At 38.6% G+C, this 20,346-nt stretch overlaps 1 protein-coding gene and 1 long non-coding RNA gene across 3 annotated transcripts in view; one reads left to right on the forward strand and one right to left on the reverse strand.

Annotated features, from left to right (window-relative positions):
- Positions 1-294: 294 nt before the first annotated feature.
- LOC122780589 (guanine nucleotide-binding protein G(q) subunit alpha-like) overlaps positions 295-20,346 on the reverse strand; it is a 32,962-nt gene continuing 12,910 nt past the window's right edge. The window contains exons 2-7 of one of the 2 annotated variants that reach the window (XM_044043654.1): positions 13,605-13,789; positions 12,739-12,893; positions 12,250-12,378; positions 8,186-8,315; positions 5,672-5,825; positions 295-4,889 (exon numbers count right to left, since the gene is read on the reverse strand). In XM_044043654.1, coding sequence (XP_043899589.1) covers positions 4,699-4,889; positions 5,672-5,825; positions 8,186-8,315; positions 12,250-12,378; positions 12,739-12,893; positions 13,605-13,789 — 944 coding nt within the window. In that variant the 3' untranslated portion in view covers positions 295-4,698. Of the gene's footprint in view, positions 4,890-5,671; positions 5,826-8,185; positions 8,316-11,604; positions 11,734-12,249; positions 12,379-12,738; positions 12,894-13,604; positions 13,790-20,346 lie in introns of both variants that reach the window. The other variant, XM_044043653.1, reaches the window with a different exon arrangement.
- On the forward strand, positions 17,988-19,494 carry LOC122780591. The gene is made up of 3 exons (XR_006361714.1): positions 17,988-18,089; positions 18,748-18,801; positions 19,229-19,494. It is a non-coding gene; the product is annotated as an uncharacterized LOC122780591 (long non-coding RNA).

Here is a 20,346-nt window from a genome sequence, read left to right on the forward strand (position 1 = left end):
TCAAAAGATTGAAAAAAAAAAACACCTGATTTAACTGCAAATGCACTTGTCCAAACTATGATATGCTCTGAATATGTATGCAGTAACATAAAGCATACATGGAAATTGTTTTTATTGCTGTGGCAGAGCAGTGTATAATCTGCATTGTGGTTTAAAATAGTTCATGTTTAACTCTGCTATGTCATTTGAAACCTGCTGACAAAGTCAAAAACACACAGATTGATCACATCAAAAAAAACAGTTGCCTTATTTTAATGATGTGGCTGAACACAGAAATGTACAGGGATGCAATAAGAGAGTATAGGAACATATTTTATTCCAATTCAAAACATTTAAAGGAGAAGGCTATGAAAAATCATTTTCATGTCTGAATGAGGTTCAGGCAACAGTGGTTGAAATGAAACATACAAAAGAGAAATATGGCTAAAATACAGTAAATCAATAACCATTAAAACCCTTTTCATGAGGGTGTTGCATGAATACAGTATCTCACCCACCCACTCCCTCCCTAACCTGGTAAACACATGCAATTAAAATGACAGTTATTTTTAAAAACAGCAGTTCATTATTAATCTTCAATATAGAATAAAACTGTCCTTTTTTTGTTAATTAATCACATACTTATTGTTTATTTGTTTTAAAAACAGGACCATGAAACTCACAGGCCCTCTTATTTTTCACAACATTGGCACTTGTTAAGAGTCTGGCTTTACAAAGAAAGGGGATTGGCACACTCATTGTACATAATTTACATTTGGTATACTTAAAAAAAAAAAATAAAGAGAAAAAAAACCAAAAATACATTACTTTCAATTTGTACACCACTACACAAATTTTAACTCTTAAAAAAAGTCTTTCATCTTAAGTGGTCCTAAATACACATGTTAAGGTGTGTCAACCTTACAAAAGAGAAGAAAAAAAAAAGCAAAGATAGCTTTTAATATCACTGTATGTCCATCCCTCTTAACAGAATGGATCTCGAGCATAAGCAATAGCCATCAAACGTGTATACACACGCACACACGCACACCTTAGAGTACCAATAAGCGCGTTTGAAAAGGACGTCTAAGTTGCATGAATGCAGGCCCATTGCAGTGTTGCAGTTTCAGTGCCTTCGACCCGGGGAAAGAATACACAGTCCAATCAAGTAAGGGAGGAAACCAAAGAAAAGTGGACAATAGTGGACATGTAAACGCGCTCCTTACCATAACCACCAAAATATTATATTAATAGCCATTTCAGTACCTTCACTTTGAAATAATTTCAATAAATACATTAATACTGAGGCTCAACACTCAAGCTTCATTTGGAAAAAACAAATTGGATTAACTAAAGATGCAAATCTGGGTCAAGTTACTCCAAATGTTTACTTTTGGATATCTTTTCAATTGCTGATTGATTTTCTGCTTGGCACAGTGTTTTTGTACTGGATTGTCGCACAAACTTCCTCCAACTTGCATTCCGTGCAGATAAAGCAAATACAGTACAAACAAATGCAGAGGATTTTTAGACAAATGAACCAGCTCTGCTCCGCATTCAAACACTGGTAAGTGTACCCATCTGACGCTCTCTCTGTGTCGACTCTGGCGCTGGATTAACCAGAGAGGCACCACCACCTCATCAGAGTCAAAACTATTACACCGACACTGGTCACCTTTATCATCCTCGCTGCAGTCATTCAAGTCAATTTGCTAGACATCTAATCATCTACATGAGAATGACGTGCAATGAGCCAGCCACACACTGGGTCTAAAGGTTGTAAAGCTGTAGTTAAGGAGATGCCAAGAAATTAAAAAAACACAACACACAGATGGACATCAGCATGTTTCCCCAGCAGCGAAAAAACAGACCGCTCAAGTCAATTTATTCATCCAAAACTACATAGGCTTTTAATTTCAAAAGGATAAATGGGCTGAAATGTAGTACACAGAAAACTAATTTGTTAGGACGAAAGTGTGTGAACCTTACATTAGCAGGAAGAGAAGGCTTTTAAATGTTGGAAATAAAACCGTTACCTTCATAAGTCTGTTCTGAGATCATTCAAAATTGTGGCACTTAGAATAAATACATATTTTTATGTCCCTCAATAACGTTTCGGATTACATTTAAGTCTAAATGGCATCATTAATATAACGTACATTTGCATGAGATTTGTGATCATCTAAATAAGTAGAACAAAGACCATTTTAAGTGTAAACATTTTGGCAAACGATTTAAAATAAATAATTTCTGTTAAGTTTAGTCTGAATGGGTTTAAATCATTGCACCATTTTAAATTTTTTTAAGATGTCCAAGCTTTTTTTTCTGAATCCAACACAGACGACGGCAAAGTCAACCATGGCTACACTACCAATGAGAAGATGAAGCAAGAACACATAACCACGTAGTAGAAATGATCGTAAAGCCAATAATGTCAGCACAAAATTTGTAAAAAAAAATTAAAAAAAAAAGACCAAAAGAAATGTTTAGGTACAACAGCTGCGACACAAACAATGTGCTTTTGCACCTTGGGAAACGCCTTTTCTTTTGATATTAGTCATTAACCTTTTCTAAAGGCAACAGCGGACAAAGAGCTAACAGCCAGCACACAAACGCCAAGTGGGCATCTGTGGACCGCTGCACCCTCCCGCCCCCCACTAAACCAGTGTCCCTCATCCTCAGTGGGACGACAAACGTAATCTCACTTCTGATTAATAAACCTCACCTGTTGCTATACCGTACACCGTCTATAGTCCTTTCATTTCTACCAAAGCCGCTAGAAGTAGCCCTTGTGATGAAAAAGTTATGAAAACTTACCTGAATTACATTGTGAAGACAAAAAATAGCCATCTATCAACGTTCAGCTCAATGGAATATTCAAACAACTATCAGGCAAGAGACACAATATGGGATCGGTACCAAGAGCCAAATACAAATTCCAAAAAAAGCAAGCATCCTTGAACAGTAAATATTCAACCACTATGTTTTTTTTTTTGTCTGTTTTCATTTTCCTATTTGCATAAAGCATAAACCCCGACATGGAAACGGTTTGTCCGTTGTCAAGAATTTCAAAAACAGAACTCCAACAACTTAAAATATTAAGTATCATTAGAAAGATAGAACACTTGTCCATAAAATAGTCTTGATATATTACAGCAGTATAAAATCTCCTTCCATCTCCGACAGCTGGAAAAACTTTGCACCGGAAACTAGGGAGGAAGTCTCATTTACTGTTGACAATACATAGATTGATTGATAAATTAGACACAAAAAAAGAAGTATTTACTCCCGTGCTATCACTTACAGTTTATCAAATGTTAGTTGAATAATATGGTGTCAAATCAATTTGATGACGAGCGATTTGGACGATCAAGACCAACTTGTGAACTGGCAGCGCGAAAGCTTTATCTACAAGTGACGACCGCACTGGATTAATGTAGTGTCGTCATTCACAGGTTGTGATCAGTGGAGACGGTACTGATACACCGTGTGATTAAGACAAACCGTCGACATGGAAGGAAATGCCACACAAAAGTGAGCTGTTACGCCACGCCGATGTCTGAAAGATCCAATACGAGAAAACATTTGCTACGGCAATGCCAGTTTCCAAATATGTTTTGTTGGTATCTCAACGACTTGAGGTGACGAACAGGATACTGGCAATGTAATTATATTTACAGAACACGTGTGTGGTTTGAATTTGGCAACGTGGTAAAAAAATAACATGAGAGTTGATACGTGGTGTGTAAATACTTTTAAGTGCTGTGTCTCGATCTTTTTTTTTGTCTTTCAAGATGTTGGTCGACTCTTAACGGTGAGAAGCAGCGTATAAAGGAAAAGATTGTGACTCTTTCTGTAGGATGGTCATCTTCAATTCAACTTGAACAGGAGAACTATAAAAGCAATAATATAACCAAGAAAGTAATATAGCGGAAAATATTTAAAATATATAGAGAATGTGTAGTTGTCTTTATCTACCCCTCACCTTTGTATGAGCACCACAAAAACTTTATTTACATTCAAAAGAGCTCCTGTGCTCCGGTTTGGGGCAGGTTTGCCAAAAGAAAATTGCAAATACACAACTAAAGACCGGAGGGGAACCAAGAGGTGCCTCGCTGCAGCCCAGCACTGCCTGATAATATATCCCTATTATCATAGTTAGTGAGTCCAGAGCCTGCAGCCTGGCCTCGATCCCTCGTCCTGTAGTGTATAGCATGCATGGGTTAAATAACAAGAGAAAGCCCTTACTCCATAAAAGCTTACTCTGCCCAAAGAAGGCCCTCTAACCACCTCACATACACAAACACTGTGGATAATGTAGTGTAAAGAAAGAAAGAAAGAAAGAAATGTGAGCAACGACAAGGCCCAAAAGAGGACCACCCCCCCAGACCAAAACTATTAAAAACGGGTGATAGGAGTGTTATAGTGTATATTAGTGTGTTTTATGTGTGTCTGTGCAAGAGGAGTGATTAATAAAACAAGAAAACCATTAAAAAAAAAAGAAAGAAGAAAAGAAGCAAACACACAACTGAAAGAGCAAGAGTAAAGTTGGTCTGGTAAAGTAGAAAACAAAGCTCATCTCTATGCAGCTGTGTGTTTCATGTCGGTGCATGTGTGTGTGTGGAGTTTGCTTTTGGTGTGTCTGGGTGGGGTGGGGTGGGGTGGCTACAGGTCTCTTGCTGGCTCTCACTCCATCACTTTCTATTTTCCGTTTCTCCTTCAAACAAGGTTGTACTCTTTGAGGTTGAGCTGCAAGATGGTGTCTTTGACAGCAGCGAAGACAAAGCGGATGTTCTCCGTGTCGGTGGCGCACGTGAAATGGGAGTAGATGATCTTGTCACTGTCTGGGTTCAAGTCCACAAACATCTTCAAGATGAACTCGCGGCCGGCCTGGGCATCGCGCTGGGGACCTGGGAGAACAACAGACAATTGGTCTTGTTTAGCTTTTATGGAGCATCAGGTTAGCCTCATTCAGCCTCTATTGTTCTTTGGTGTCATTCCATCACTTTTCAGTGAGGGATAAGACGATACGTTGCTCAGTATCGGTATCCACTCCACAGTGGCCCAAGTAACCGGATTGGTTAAAAAAAATATGATTGTACGATTTCACACATCACAAATATAATGTAAATGCTTCATTAGTCACAGGGAACATGCTGTAAAGACAGATGTGCACCACCACCGTCCTGTGACAAGGGGTGCAAATGTCTGCCAGGCAGTGGGAGTTTATATGGCTGTTTATGACTTGCACACACATTTAAGGTTGCGATATTGGTATCACAAAAACGTATTTGCAGTAACTATAACTATTCTCAGTTTGAGTTGAAATATGTCATAAAATAAAATATCCATAAATGTGATAAAAATAGAGGAGGATTATTTCTGGGCAATGTGCCAATCCTAGATTACACTGTGATGGGCTGGGGTGAGTGGGCATCTTAGAAGGTCATAAGCCAAATGCACCAAGAGCTACTGTGTTCACTTACTTTGGGGAGAGAGTATCTGGTTGCATTGCAGTACAGCATTACAACCATAAGATGTCACTCTACAATCACAATACAGGTGGATCATTTTAACCCTAGCATTCAGAAGAAACTGTTGGACCACTTGGACAGAAACCAGGAAGTTGTATTTCTGTGTATAACAACACAGCCAGAGGTTACACAAATAAATAAAAAGGATTATAAAATACCGTCAAATTCTGGAAAGTAGTCAACCAGGTGAGAGTACATGATCTTCTCTTCCAGCAGGTCCTTCTTGTTGAGGAAGAGGATGACCGAGGAGTTTTGGAACCAAGGATATGTGATGATAGTCCTGAACAGAGCTTTACTCTCCTCCATACGATTCTGACGGCAGACGAGGAGGAAACACAACGTTAGCACGCGCTCGGTATGCAAGACATTTAGAATTCTGCTCAACTCCGTCTTCGTTGTGAATGAAATTATAAAAATGGAGGTTTCATTATTTATTATTATCACATGACAGCAACTCAGTGCCCTTAGGCATGTAGACACAGTCAAGACGACCTGCTCAAGTTCAAAACGTGCATCTGAGAATGTTGACTTAAGGGACTTCGAATGCAGTGAACAGCAGCGTCCTGTCTGTGTACCGAATAAAGTGACAGGTGAGTGTAAGTTATTACAAAAGTACACAATTACTTCTTCCTAGTCTCTCAGCATTGAGGAGTTGTGTGTCTTTGTGTGTCTATATTTCTGGTTTCAAGTCTATGAATCTGAAAATGTTGCAAACAACCTTTACTTTTGACATTTATCTGAATCTGTGTATGATGAAATGTTGAATATGTGGCTAATTAGAGCCATATAAGAACAGGACTACAGTTATGTATTTAGGTGGGTAGGGGCAGTGGAATTCATCAAAACATAATCACCAAGCTAGATCATGGCAGCAAATATATTATTAGTTATAATGAAAATGCAAAGAAATGAAACCAACATTCAGCTTCTCTTTAAAGACAAACCTGACAACCGGAGAGCAGCTACTGGTGATTTATTTGCATTCATCCCCTCTAATGTGTTATGTTACTTCATCATATCATACGGTTGTTAACATTGCCAGCATCAGTTAGCTTTTATTTTAGATCACATTAGAGACTGTGTGAATGTATTTGTTAAGCAAAACACTGAACACAAAGGATTGATGAAGCTTGATGGCATCATGGCACTGCATCTAAAATTGATGTGTTACAGTGAATACAGCAGTGCTGAAGTAAAGCTTGAGAAATAGTTGAGGGGGTTGAATGTGAAATTTTTCCTGTTAACTGATCCCAACAAGTTATAAATGTAAGACTTGTTCCTCTAAATAAAACAGTCAAACACACATAAAAAGTGGAACAACAATCTTCCTCTGATTTTAACTTCTTTCCAGCTTCACTCCCTCAGTTTATTTACAGTAACTCATAATATGATCCTGGTCAGACGTGACTCAATGAAGTAAAAAAATAATACAATTTATAAATAAAAAATAAAAATGGATTCTGTATCACCAAAATAATCTATTTGTCTGTAGTCTAAATATAACCAGGTCCATTCCCAGAATAATTCATCAAATGCAGCCCTTTTTAAGATGCACTGATCACGAACAGCCAAACAAACCAGGCAGACAGACAGACACGGCTGAAAAATAACCCCCTTAGTGGGGAAAATATATTTAATTAAACAAAATGTTTATTTGTATAGCCCACATTCACAAATCACAATTGTTTGTGTGTTTAATGAGACACTACACCTACAAAGAACCAGGGCAGATGATGCACGGTCTGTGTGATAATGTACTACTACCGTGTCTCTGATGTTGTTGTTGTTAAATGGCCATACGTATATCACATCGAGTAAACTGAAATTAACCAGCGACAGTGAAGTTAAAGTGATGTAGAGGAGAGCGAGTGAGGCTGTTTTATAAAACACAGGAATGACCAGGTCAGAGAACGTTCATCGGGGTGGAGCGGAGGGCTGCAGGGGTTGATCGCATTAGCTTAATTCTATCTGAACATTCAGGAGAGATAGAGCCAGTGATATGGGCAAATCTATGGAGTAAACAGATGGAGAGCTTACTTGACCTTGCATTTATCATTACTGTGTGTTTGCGTATATGATTCGGGACGGCACCAATGACACACCTCCACTTATCTGCACGTTTGTCATCATAAAAAGACAATGAAAACATGTCTTTTTCAAATGAAAGTCAACAGGAGAGGACAAATACCCCTAACAACAGTTTATCATTCATTCCTGATTTACGTAATTGTAAACGTAACAGTACTTAGTCTCTTGGCAGCCCATGGCCAAGAGGAAAGGAATCATTAATTTGTGGGTGTGTGCAAAAATAACTCATTTTTAAGGTATTTGTGAAGTTGTAATTGTAAAGGGTATATTAATAACTACAGTATATCCCACCTCATTAAATGTGAGAGAGCTGATAAAATAAAACAGAAACGGAAAAGTTATTGTAAAGTAATTTACAGTTTTTACATACACTTAGGGACTATTTGGACCAAATATTTATTGCAACATAAAACATGACTTTTTGGCCCAGTGAAAATGTGTTAGAATGTGTTAGAATGTGTAATTCAAATGCGGCTTCGCTGGATCCTCTATCCTTAAGTTGCTCACATCTTATAGCACCAAATAAACAAATGACTTAAATGTATGCATATGCTGTATCAAACTGTTCTGTGCCTCCGACTCACCTCATTGTCCGACTCCACCAGGACTTGGTCATACTCGCTGAGCGCCACCAGGAACATGATGGAGGTGACATTCTCAAAGCAGTGGATCCACTTCCTTCTCTCTGACCTCTGACCCCCCACATCCACCATCCTGATTGGAACGTGACAGGAGATGAAGGGCCACAGAAGAAAAGAAAATTACAATTAGCACAAAATTCCTACGCCTTTATTTGCACCAACATCCCATTTATGATATTCAAATCATTTAAAAGCCACAAGAAGAAAACCTTCAGGTGATTTAGTCAAGGACAGACAGTCTGGGTCAGTACAGAATAGGAGTGGGACTTTACAGTACACAATCCATCATTGTAAAGAGGCGTTTATCTTGCAATGGTTGGGCCAAATTTTCATTTAAACTGCACCAGCGTTTTGTATAAAATGGTGGCCAATAAACATATATCAAAGCCAATGTGTTCCGACTGATATGACAACTTTAAGATAATATTTAAGGATTCTAGTCTAGTCCAAGCCAAATGTCCTTTTCGCACCAAGAGTATAAAAGAAACAAGAATCCGCAGCAAGGACCAAGCAAAGCTTCCCTGAAGTGAATCAAAAATATCTACAAGGAAGCATGCATGTACACGATCCACTTCATTCTATGCAACACAGACACTGGAGAGCACATGCAGGAGAGAGACAAAGAACATATTGCTACATATTATTCTTTTAAAAGGTGCCTATCAAAGAGGTACTGAGTGGGAGGGATAAGAGGAGTCACAGATTAAAGTTGGAGGAGAACAAAAGGAATTTCAAAAAAAAAGAAATACGAAGAAATAGTCAAACAAGAGCTTCAAGGACACCGGTTTCAATTCTGGAGATGGAGACCTAGATCGACTCACAGATCAGCTAATGTTCTGTCACTCCTGTTTCAAATCAACAAAATGGTAATTATATAATTCGAATGAGGTCATCCTGCTGCTGTATAAGCAAAAATCCAGATTGCTTTATTTTTTTTTTTGGTCTACTGAAGAGCAACAGAAATAAAAACCACAAAAAAGCCCTCTGACTATATTCATTGGAATTTAGTCTCACTTCCATAGAGGTCCAGATATCATGTGACTCACACACTGCCATGTTTACACCTCTGCTCTTCTCTGCGAAAATGAACAGCACCAGTGCTGGTTTAAGCCGTCAGAGTTCTCTACACACTTTAAATCCACGGAGATCGATCAACCTATCACAGAACTGGGCGGGCTTAATATACGTGACCCTTATAAAGGCATTTCACGAGTAAACAGACGTGACACAGACACATTATTCAGACCTGCAACATTCTGACATGTTCAACTTCCTTATGAACTTATTATGACAATATGATATTACAGTTAATTAGCCCTGGATTCTATACTTAAAATGAAGTGATCACTACACACGCAGAACTTGTTGCCTGAGGGTTCCCAAGACTCCTGTGATCGCCTTGAGCGTTTATAGCAGCGATCCACCACTGCCATCTCACAGGGTCTTTGGCGATACGGTACAATGATTTTGTCTTTGCTTGTTCCGACTGTTTAGGCATCCTGGTCACAACGCTATGGATTTGAACAACGCAGCTTCCTATCAAAATGTTGCATTACAACACTCTGATGTCAACTGCCAGAGCTTCATAATTAATTCCACCAAATATCTAAAATCACCTACAAAGGAAATACATCACACAGGTGCACTCAGTCTTTGACTCTAAGGGAGGGAGGGCATTGATAAATGGAGTCCTCCAAAGATGCCCAAAATAAAACTCCTTCACATCAGACAGCCTCCTTTTCTTCCTCTAGCAAGGATGAGTGACCTACTTTGTACAATAAGCTCTCCTACACTGGATAAGCCAGAATAAAATTACATTTTCAATTACTTCAAAAGCCAATTACAAGAGAGGGATGCGAGCCTGATGTCTATGAACGGCGTCCTTTTTTTGGCAACAGGCCTGTCAGCTGCGAGTAGAGGCAGCTTAATCCCACACCTCCTTGTTAAACATATTGGGTTGAACAATACAAAACATACTTATAAATAACTAAATAAATTGAGTATGCCCACTTCATATTTGTTTGTGGGGGTTTTTTTGGGCACAATTCTACACATAATTGATGTCAATGAGAGCATGTAAGTGATTCATCATGAGCAGTACAGCTAAGCAGAAAGGAGTCTATTGGCCAACAGCAGCAGGGCAGCAGGGCAGCTGGGAACCTCTTCAGCACGTCGTCACTGCAAGCAGAGTTATTTCAAGCCTTGGTAAGCGTAGGAGAGGGCTGACATGATGGCTTCCTATTGATTTGCTCTTCTGTAAATGCTCTTGTTGCCTGGGTGTATCTACGTCTCTGCAATAGCTCTCTTTCTACAAATGGAAGCTCTGCTCTGCTTATTTGTGTCAGGTCCTAAGACCGTCTCTGTGCCAATTCCTGGGACCTGTGTCTCTGGGAAACATAGACTGGGATTATCATGTAAAATGTGTTGTCTTTTGTCAGCATTTCGGTGTCTGGACACACAAAAGGAACAGTTTGCCTTGGAATGCATCACTATGATTGAGGGATGCCAAACTCTATGCTGCAGTTAAAAGTAAAGTTGGCAATGATGAAAAAAAAAACAAGCAGTAGAGATTTTCAAAGTATAGTAAAAGTACTGAGAAAAAAATAACAACAACTAAAACACCTTCATGCATCCCACCAAAGCCACAATTAGCTGATTTGATGCATGATTGGATGAGCTATTCACAGCAGTACAGTTTCTACAAATGAAGGAAATAATTTTGTTGTTAGAGGTTTGCATTAATTGACTTCAGAGGATAAAACACATTTGTCTATTCCGCTTTAAGTGATATGTATGTGGGATTCTTTCAAACAATGCATGCATAGTGTAGTGTCATTTTATTTATCTTTAATTTTTAAAAGAACAAAAACTGCAGACAAGTGTGGTGTTCAGGTCAGAGGCCGTACACAGAAATGTAGCAGGTATGGAACAGCATGAATTCAGATTCTGGTCATACTTCTTTTATCAACACACCAGATTTGTTAGTCCATGCTGTAAACGGATACACCACTTTCTTTCACTGTCGTATTTCTAACCAAGTAGTGTTTCCTGTAGTGAAACACTTGCTGTTGCCATGGTAACCACAGGCATTGACGAATCAACTAAAAAAAAAAGTCCTAATGTTTGTTAATTTAACATTCATGGTGTGTTGTCTGTTAACAGATAAACTGTTATTTCAATTTCGGTAAAAACTACTGACTGTGCAACAAATAACAGATTGGAAATATTCAGACATTAGGTTTTATTGTACAAATGGGACATGAGCTGTTATAGGACACACAAACATCTTGACTCAGACTTCAGAGGGCCTTTTGGATTTTGAAATGACGATGAAAAAAAATAAAGAGTGGTTCTTCTTCTACCTGAAAATGATGCTTTGCAAGTCGAAAGGGTATTCTATGATCCCAGTGGTTGGGATTCGAACCCTAAGCACATCTTGTTGGGTTGGTAGATAGGATGGTTCAGCAATACGATCCAGATCACTTAGATAGCTAGAGACAGGAAGGACAACAAGGACATAGGGAGGGAGGAGAAAGTGAAGCATAACAGCAGATACGGCACACCCCCTCCAAAAGCAAGTAGAACAGTCCAGATATAACCAAAGGAGAAAACATTCCCAAGAGTTATGAGGGGATTAGGTGACATTTAGTACCACCACCCCACAAATGTTCTCTTAGAAATTTAAGATCATCCTTGATGGCAGCTCCCAAAGACAAAATAAGTTAGACATTTTAAGGCAAGCAGGGACTTTAAAGTTGCCTCCAGATGGATGATTTAGCACTTATAAGGCCACATTTGACTGCCTGAGAGAAAATACATGCAAGTGCCTTTCTGATGAGCCTCGAGAGGATGTCTTTGAGAGTACACCATCAGGGATGCGTTACAGTGCCAAGTTCTGCTGTGCAGCACAAGGTAGACGGGAATAGCGGCATCGGCGGGTTTCCAACTAACTGACTAACTGTCAAGCAGCTAGTCAACCAGTGATCAGCAGCACTTGACACTAGTACCTGAAGATACTATCCGCCAGGTCAAATGGGTACTCAATGATACCGGTGGTAGGCACTCGTACCCGCAGGACGTCCTGCTGAGTGGGCACGTACCCCGATGAAGCTATTCGTTCTAATTCATTAAGGTAACTGTGGAGGTGGAAGGAACATATGGAATGCACATGTAGGCAATTCACCAATCTCACCTATATGAGACCACATGCACAAGTACTGACTCACAAACAATTGCTGTCCATCAAAAACCTACAAGTATAAAACAAATATGAATATAGCCAGCAGATGCAGCTCATGAATACAAAAAAATACATTTATTACAATTCATTCTTAGTCCTAAACATCAGGAAGATACATTTTCTCTGAAATTGATTAATGCAACAATTATCAGTCATTAAAAAACCTGGCAACATTTTCCCAACATTTGCCTAAACCCAAGTCTGAGTGCTTCATCACTTTAACATTATGCAAATAATTGGTTATTCAAAGACATACTATTTGGTTGAGTCAGAGAGCTGGTACTCCCTCCTGCGATCATAGGCCTCCTGGATGCCAGGGTCGGCCCACAGCATCTTTATCGCACCAATGTACGGCTGATCAAATGACGACACCTTTTCCACGTCAACCTCACGCACAAGCTGGGCATTATTCTGAGAGAAAAGCAACAGTGCATAAAAGGAAAAGTTGCAATAATAGCATTTGAAATTAGTACGTTCAGATTCTGTTCAAAATTCAATTGGTAAAATAAAAAATCAACTATTCTAGGGAAACTTATTTATGTCAGACCACTGACCACATTCATTGTGGGAGGCCACATTTGGCTGGAGAAGGGCAGCTCACAGCCAGAATTATGTTTACATTAGCTGGTGTGATATAAAATGATGCACCGTGATTATTCTGACTGCAGCGAAACATTTCATAAGAGACTGACTTTAAGAATTAAGATTCCACACAGAGTGGTTAGTCTTTTGTGGAAGAGCAATACACAAAAGACTTTTCACAACACTTAATATTCAAAGATAAGGGTCTACTAACAAAACCTGCATTTATACCTCACCAAAAAAAACATTTTATTTGTATAGCACCAATTCATAACATACATTAGCTCAAGGCACTTAATATAGTAAGGTCAAGACCTTACAATCATCATAGAGAGAGCACACAGGAACACAATGAGCAAGCACTTGGCAATAGAGACCATGAACAGTTGTATAACAAGTGTATTTGAGAATGATATAACAATAATCATCATCACTATCATCTTCATCATCTCGTTCAGAGAACACAATACGTTACAGAATACTGCAATGGAACCTCACATGCCACAAATAATATTTGTACCACAATACTTGAGTACACACCTTATTCTGTTCATACTTGTATGGGATCTTGAGGGTCTCAGTTGCACGGATCATGGCCTGCATGGAGGTGAAGATGTTCTGGTACACCAGTTTGGTAAAGCCCTTCTTGTCCTCGTCCGAGTAGCCTGAACCATGGATTATTCTCATCTGTTTGATGAAAGTGCTCTTGCCGCTCTCTCCAGTACCTGAGAAGATGACATGAAAATATAGTTAGCTAGTAATTGGAAATGTTGAAACGTTTTCATAATGTAGTTTAGTTTGGGGAAATACTAATACTAAATAATAATAAAAAATAAAAACGTTTTGCGTTACAACCCGACCAGAGTCTGGTGCATAAAACTGTAGACTCTAGATTTTAAATATTTATGAAATAATCACATGTATTTTAATAACTATTTTCAAAGGAATATCCCTGAGCAGTTTAAGAGTTATTTTAAAGTGAACTCACTGGTCCACTCCTACAAAATACAATCAACAGATCTTCCTAAATAAGTGCAGAAAGAAATTCTCATCAAGATTTAGGGGTGGCAAATTACAGCCATAATCTAGGTGAACACATAATGTATTATTCTTTATGACTGTTTTGTAATCAGTGTAGTGCATGTACATTATTTTCTGTTTTATATTTTTCTCATCATCTTTTGGGAAGAGCATTTTGTCATGGCCTCTGAACAAAGTACTGTTATAATGACTTGCTAACTGATACAAAAAGAGCTAGATATGAACCAGTTCCAGGAATTAATCTGTATGTGCCAGTGCCTGACATGCATCTCCATTTAAAGTAATGTATTTGTGCATGAACATGTGAACGCCCCCTTATAGTGGCACTGACAAATTGTTAGAATGTTAAAATTCATCCTACATTACAATGACTGTCTATCTTATGTCAAGATATTAGGACAGTGGTAGTATAACAAATACTGACATAATCATTCATAGTCCCCTCCTTAAACAACCAAGGGAGTGTTTCATAAGTGAAAGTAAAACTGCATATTGACAGTAGAGCATACCAATACCATTTGGGAACAAAATATCTGCGAAACAAACATGTAAGGCTTGATGAAACACTGATAATATATACAGAACAACCATTTTTGCAGTGGCTCATTAGATAATAGATTGTGCTCTGTGTTAGAAAGTACAGCTGGTATCCCCAAGGCAAAGTAACTGAAATGTCTTCCAGGATTACTTGAGTGGTGTTTGACTGTCGCTGGATTAGGAGCAGAGTTGTGTACAGTGAAGGAGTGCCATGAACGTCGCCTGCCCTCTAACCAGACAGGATCTTTCACTGCAGGAAGCAGGTCAAGCAACATTGGAGTTTCCCCCTCAGACAAAGTATGTCTTTGAGAGAGACATAAATAGCAGTTGTCAAGACAGCACTAGAGTTTACTTTCTCATTGACTAAAGAGCTGAACAGCTTCAGAGGAGATTCTGGGATGTGTGGGATGGAGTAAGAAAGAAAAGGTATCTACCAACTTTAGTGTATTTTATCTGATTCGCTCTTCCTCACTCAGTGTTGATGAGCAGACAGACAATTTAAAACTGACCTGTGATCATGACACATCAGTTTTGTGGGTTGATAGTATATATGGGTCTTTGTTAGCGGTGGGCATTCTAACGGTTCTGTCAGCATAGTAGGAAACCCTATGTGAACCCTTTGCTAGATTCTGAGGGTTACTATTTCACTACGTGCTTATGAGGTGGCAGCATGCATTTCGAGCAGGTAATTACAGTTTGAACTCAAACTAAATATCCCATGTTCAAAATAATATTAAATACCGAATAACAGTCTACAGCCCTACAGTCTACAGGTGTTGCATAGCAGGGCCCACGTTCACAGGGCTTGCATGTTCAAAACAATATTAAATAGCGAATAACAGGCTACAGCCCTACAGAAACATCTAGAAGCACAATGGTACACAATGTCTAACATCTTTAGATACTGTTCAGGGGGATTCATAAACACCAAATCACCATAATACAATGCACCAAAAGTAAGAAAGCTGCTGATATCAAGTACTTTGTTGCCCTGAGTGAGAAATTGAATTTGTTACTAAAAAAGAAACCCAACTTGACCTTCAGCTTGGAGATAAGGTTCGGAATGTGTGGTGAATAACAGGTTCTGATCAATGATGATACCTAAGTACGTGTAGGATGTGACCACCTCAATTTCAATCTATTGAGTAGTTGAGATCTTTGGAAGATTAGATGGTTCTTTGCCATTTGTACAGTAAATAACATGAATTAGGATTGTTCTGCATTAACCACCAGCTTGGGTTTAGTTTAGTGGGTCTAAACATCCAAGGCAGACTGCAGGTATTCCAGATTTTGGTTACTGAAGAGGACGAACAGTTGATAGTTGTATGAACTACATAATGGCAGGCAGCATTTATACTGTAATTGAGAATATTATCAAAAAATAAGAAATGAAAAAAGATTTGTTGCAACCTCAAAACTAATGTCTCACCTTCTGTTAGTGTTGTCAGACATAAACATGGTAAAACACTTATTGTTTCAGCTGTAACTATGTTCACTGCTGCAACAGACATGCAATTCTCAGCAGGCCAGTAGAACTCCAGAAGCACCGGGCTAGAGCTTAAAGAGGCAACAGAAAAGTACTCTCCATGATTATAATATTCACCATTTCTGCCAAATTATTTATTAAATGACTGCAGTCCGTCTGTCATTTTCTCTGACCTTGCTCAAGCTGGCCCCACTTTTACAGTACAGAAATAAATTAATTGGTCAGGAAGACTGCAAAAAAGTACTATCCTAATACCCACTTCTTTTATTGATTTTAGACTGAAATGCTGATTATGTTTGCCCTGCAGCATATAACGTTTTATTTGCAGTTTCTGCATGAATTTAAATAGCTCATGTGGGACAATTAGTACTACAATTTTAATTCCAAGAATAACAGGTCTTGTAGGCATGATCGGCTTCATTCAACAGATCTCATTCTTCTGCCCGACTGGAAAACCAAGCAGAAGCATTTCTCAGAGTCAAGCTAGTGTACATTCACTGGAGCTACTCCTGAGGGGTAATGTTAGTTCCCATGGCAACTCCTGCTCTAGACTCATAAATACATGGCAGAAAACACCAGCTGATAGGCTTTGGTACATCTCCACAGAAGCAACTTTTAATCCCAAAACACTTAGCCACTATTCTGCTCTCAGGGCATGGAAATGAAAAATATATATAACATTTAGATACATATAGACCTTATTTTTGATTGAGGAAATAACAAAGGGTCCAATGTCCTGTGCATGTGTGGCACTTCCATATTATTTTTTCCTTGTACATATGTGTGAATGGACCAAGTCTGCTTTCTTGAAAATGTTGTGCAATTACTCACAGCTATCGACAACAAATAGAAATGGCAGGTCAGTTCTACATGGATGGGGAGGACAACATGAGGAAGTGGCCTCAGGTAACGTATGAGGGTATTTTAAATTATTTTGTGCTGTTGCTCGGTGTGGACGGTTGAATGAATGAATGAATGAATGAATGAATGAATGAAAGAAATTAAACAATGAATGGATAAAAATCAGCAATATACCACCGTTGAAATTACATGACTAGATCACCAACTCCTCGGAGGAGTAAAACAAGTTTATACTTTGGATCCACATTCCAGTCTTATTTGTGCCTGATGATGAAAACATTCCGTTAAATCCTTCCACTTCAACCAACGGTTGTTATATCAACCCCTGACGGGCACACATGATACCCATTTTCTAGAAGTGATATCATCTGTCAAAGGTTGTTGTCCTGTCTGCAGTGTAAAGCTACACAACCACTGACAGGAAAGGCCAAACCAGAAGTCTCACACACAAAAAATGGTGGATATCTACTTACATTTTTCTGAAGAAAATAATGTCTATATATTTACATGCATCTCATACTGACTAATGTGCACTTGAACTCACTGAATTTGTAAACCCATAGAGTTCAATACACAAACATTTAAATAAATGCTTTTTGAAGTAAATTATTACAATACAATCACTTTTGTGGTATTTAGGTTTTCAATTTCACAACTACAATTTAGGTTTTTATTAAAAGCAATTATTTTCTGCTCAAAAAATCCTGACTATGTTACTGGTTTATTCTTCTTTCGGCCTCTCCCTTTAAGGATCAGATCATCTGCCTCCACCTCGAGCCATTACAAAATCTCTAACACAGCAAAGCCAGGACCAGAGTGAAGCCCAGTAGTCACACTGCTGTGACCATTAACCAAAGCATAACCATCACGTCACCCTGCCCACATCATAGACTGGCTAAGGTATTAGTCATTCTGCTACATAACCATTAACTCACAAAGAACAGGGGAGTAGCTGAAACTGATCTGTCACATCAGTCAGAACTAGCTGGAGGGCATAGGAAACATTTTAGCTATGGTTTTCATGAAGAGTAACATGGCAGAAGAGGAGACATGTGCTCTGAGCAAATTATCCTTTAAATCATCCAAAAGCACGACAAAAAGTAAGCTACATTCACTTGAGCTCAGTATTGGGAAATGCTTGCTGAAGGCCTGTCTGACTGTACAGATGTAAATAACTGATTAGCTGTTTGGTGACCTGTTATGTCTGCAAGGGCATTTCCAAGGACATTTCTAGGAAACTAGACTCTTGTTTTGACTGCCAGAGCATAGTCCTGGGTAAAGTTCCTGGGTCAGTTTCAGCATTTTTTAGAGATTCATGCTCCATACTAGGGATATTGACCATTAAAGATCCTGTAAAGTAATAAAAAAATATCGCTTCTGACTTTATCACCCCACAAGAAAACGCGTTAGTAACAACCTCACTAAATTTGAGTGATTAAAAAACTCACCAAGTGTTTAAAAAATAGGTTTTAAATCATGTAAACCCTCGGCTTAATTGTCTGCTCTGAGACTATGGGGCTTGACCACTGCAGCCACTGGTGTGTGTGTGTGTGGACCAATTCCAATTCAAGTGGGGACCAGAGCCTGTGAATGTCTCGGTTTGTCAGTGTTTGTACAGACTATTAATGTATACACTCTGATAACGTGTGGAGAAGCAACATTTTAACCATTTTGGTGGTAGATCAACAACCTATTGCACATAAACAGAGCTAGTGTAGCAGCAATCCTCAACCCTCTCTCTCTGTCCCTCTTCTTCAGTTTTACCTGCAGCCTCACAGCAGGAGTCTGCTCCTCATTCAGATCTTCTTCTAGGTAAGACACATTTGTGAGACAAAGACAGCTCAGCTAGCTAGCAAAGCAATGGCAGCAGTTACAGCCGCTGAGTTTTTACATATCGACACTGCGTTTGAGGAGGAGTTGATTTAAGTATGGCTCCTGTGCATCATGAAGCCATTTTTAGACATGCCTAAATATTTTAGAGAAGACTACTGAAGATAAACTATTTTCAGTTTTAACGCCATAATTATTTACTTTACATGTGTGATTTTTTTCACAGCTACTATATTTGAACATATATAATGTGTGAAGACAAGAAATGCTGAATTTGCTTTATGAAATCTTTAATTATTAATCAATTTACCGTTATGAATTTATTTTTGTTATGAAAAACTGTATGAATAAATAAACCGTCTTTTTTTTTGTTTGTTTTTTTTGTTTTTTTTTCCAATCTATGGGTCAGTTCTCTGCAACTCAAAAAAAACCAGAGGCCACACATCAACCAAACCACTAAAGTAATTAGCAGCAGGAGAGGAAGTAGAAATGTCCTGGAATTGAAGCGAGTTGAAGCAAACCCTGACCTGCACCTTCACTGGGACATAACCCTGCAATTTGGGCAGAAGACAGAACGGCTACAGCTAGAATGCTACTGCTCATGGATCACTACGTTTCAACAGCCATGAAACAGAAGCTGACTGGCAAAAAGCAAATGCACCACATTTCCCCAGGTTAGTCAGCTAGTATCCGTGTGTTTCTCTGCAGGTTTACTTAATGACATGAAGGGGAGCTTTTTTTCGAGCAAAGCTTTTGTTTTATGAGATATGCTAATGTACAACGTTTAAGCATTTTAACTACGAAAATTAGGTGCCTTTCTATAATTTATTAACAATTAACATACTATCATCTACAAACTCAATCACTGGTTAACAAAAAAAGCATGACATTTCCTACTCCATAACAATATTGGAATTATGCCATAAAGAAATATTGGGGTTGACCTTTGGAATGCCAATTAGTTTCAAAATTGCTTTACCTTGTTTAAAGCACTCATTCAGATAAATAACATTTTTCATTAAGTGCCTGCCCCCTTACACGATGTATTGAAGCATCAGCATTTGTTGTTAGCCACTCAATTATTCAGATCATTACTTTAATGTGTCACCCATGTGCATGTTTGATTCACTGTAATTGAGGCAGGGGAAAAAACGAGCAGATCTCAACAATCTGATGTGCTTGCTTTATAGTACCTTCACTAACCCTTTCAACTTACTGCTGGCTTCTTTAATGTAGTTATTATACAAAAGGCATAACTTGTCTATTATAAGTCTTATTTGCCTTTCCAGTTGTTGAGTAAAAACCAACATACATGAGAAAGCTTCTAGATCCTGGGGCTAGTTACAGCTAGTCCTGGATTTAAGAAGCTATTTAAGTCTCACTCACATAGAACCAGCTGGCTGCCTTACTGATGGCATCTTCATGCTTGGACTGCCATATTGGTAAATGCTTCAGTTTATGGCTGCTATAGATACTGGAATTCTTGTTTGCCTGAAAAAAATAACATGCACAAACAACATTTTTTTC

The sequence above is a fragment of the Solea senegalensis genome, linkage group LG14, assembly GCF_019176455.1.
Source record: "Solea senegalensis isolate Sse05_10M linkage group LG14, IFAPA_SoseM_1, whole genome shotgun sequence".
NCBI classification, from domain to species: Eukaryota; Metazoa; Chordata; class Actinopteri; order Pleuronectiformes; family Soleidae; genus Solea; species Solea senegalensis.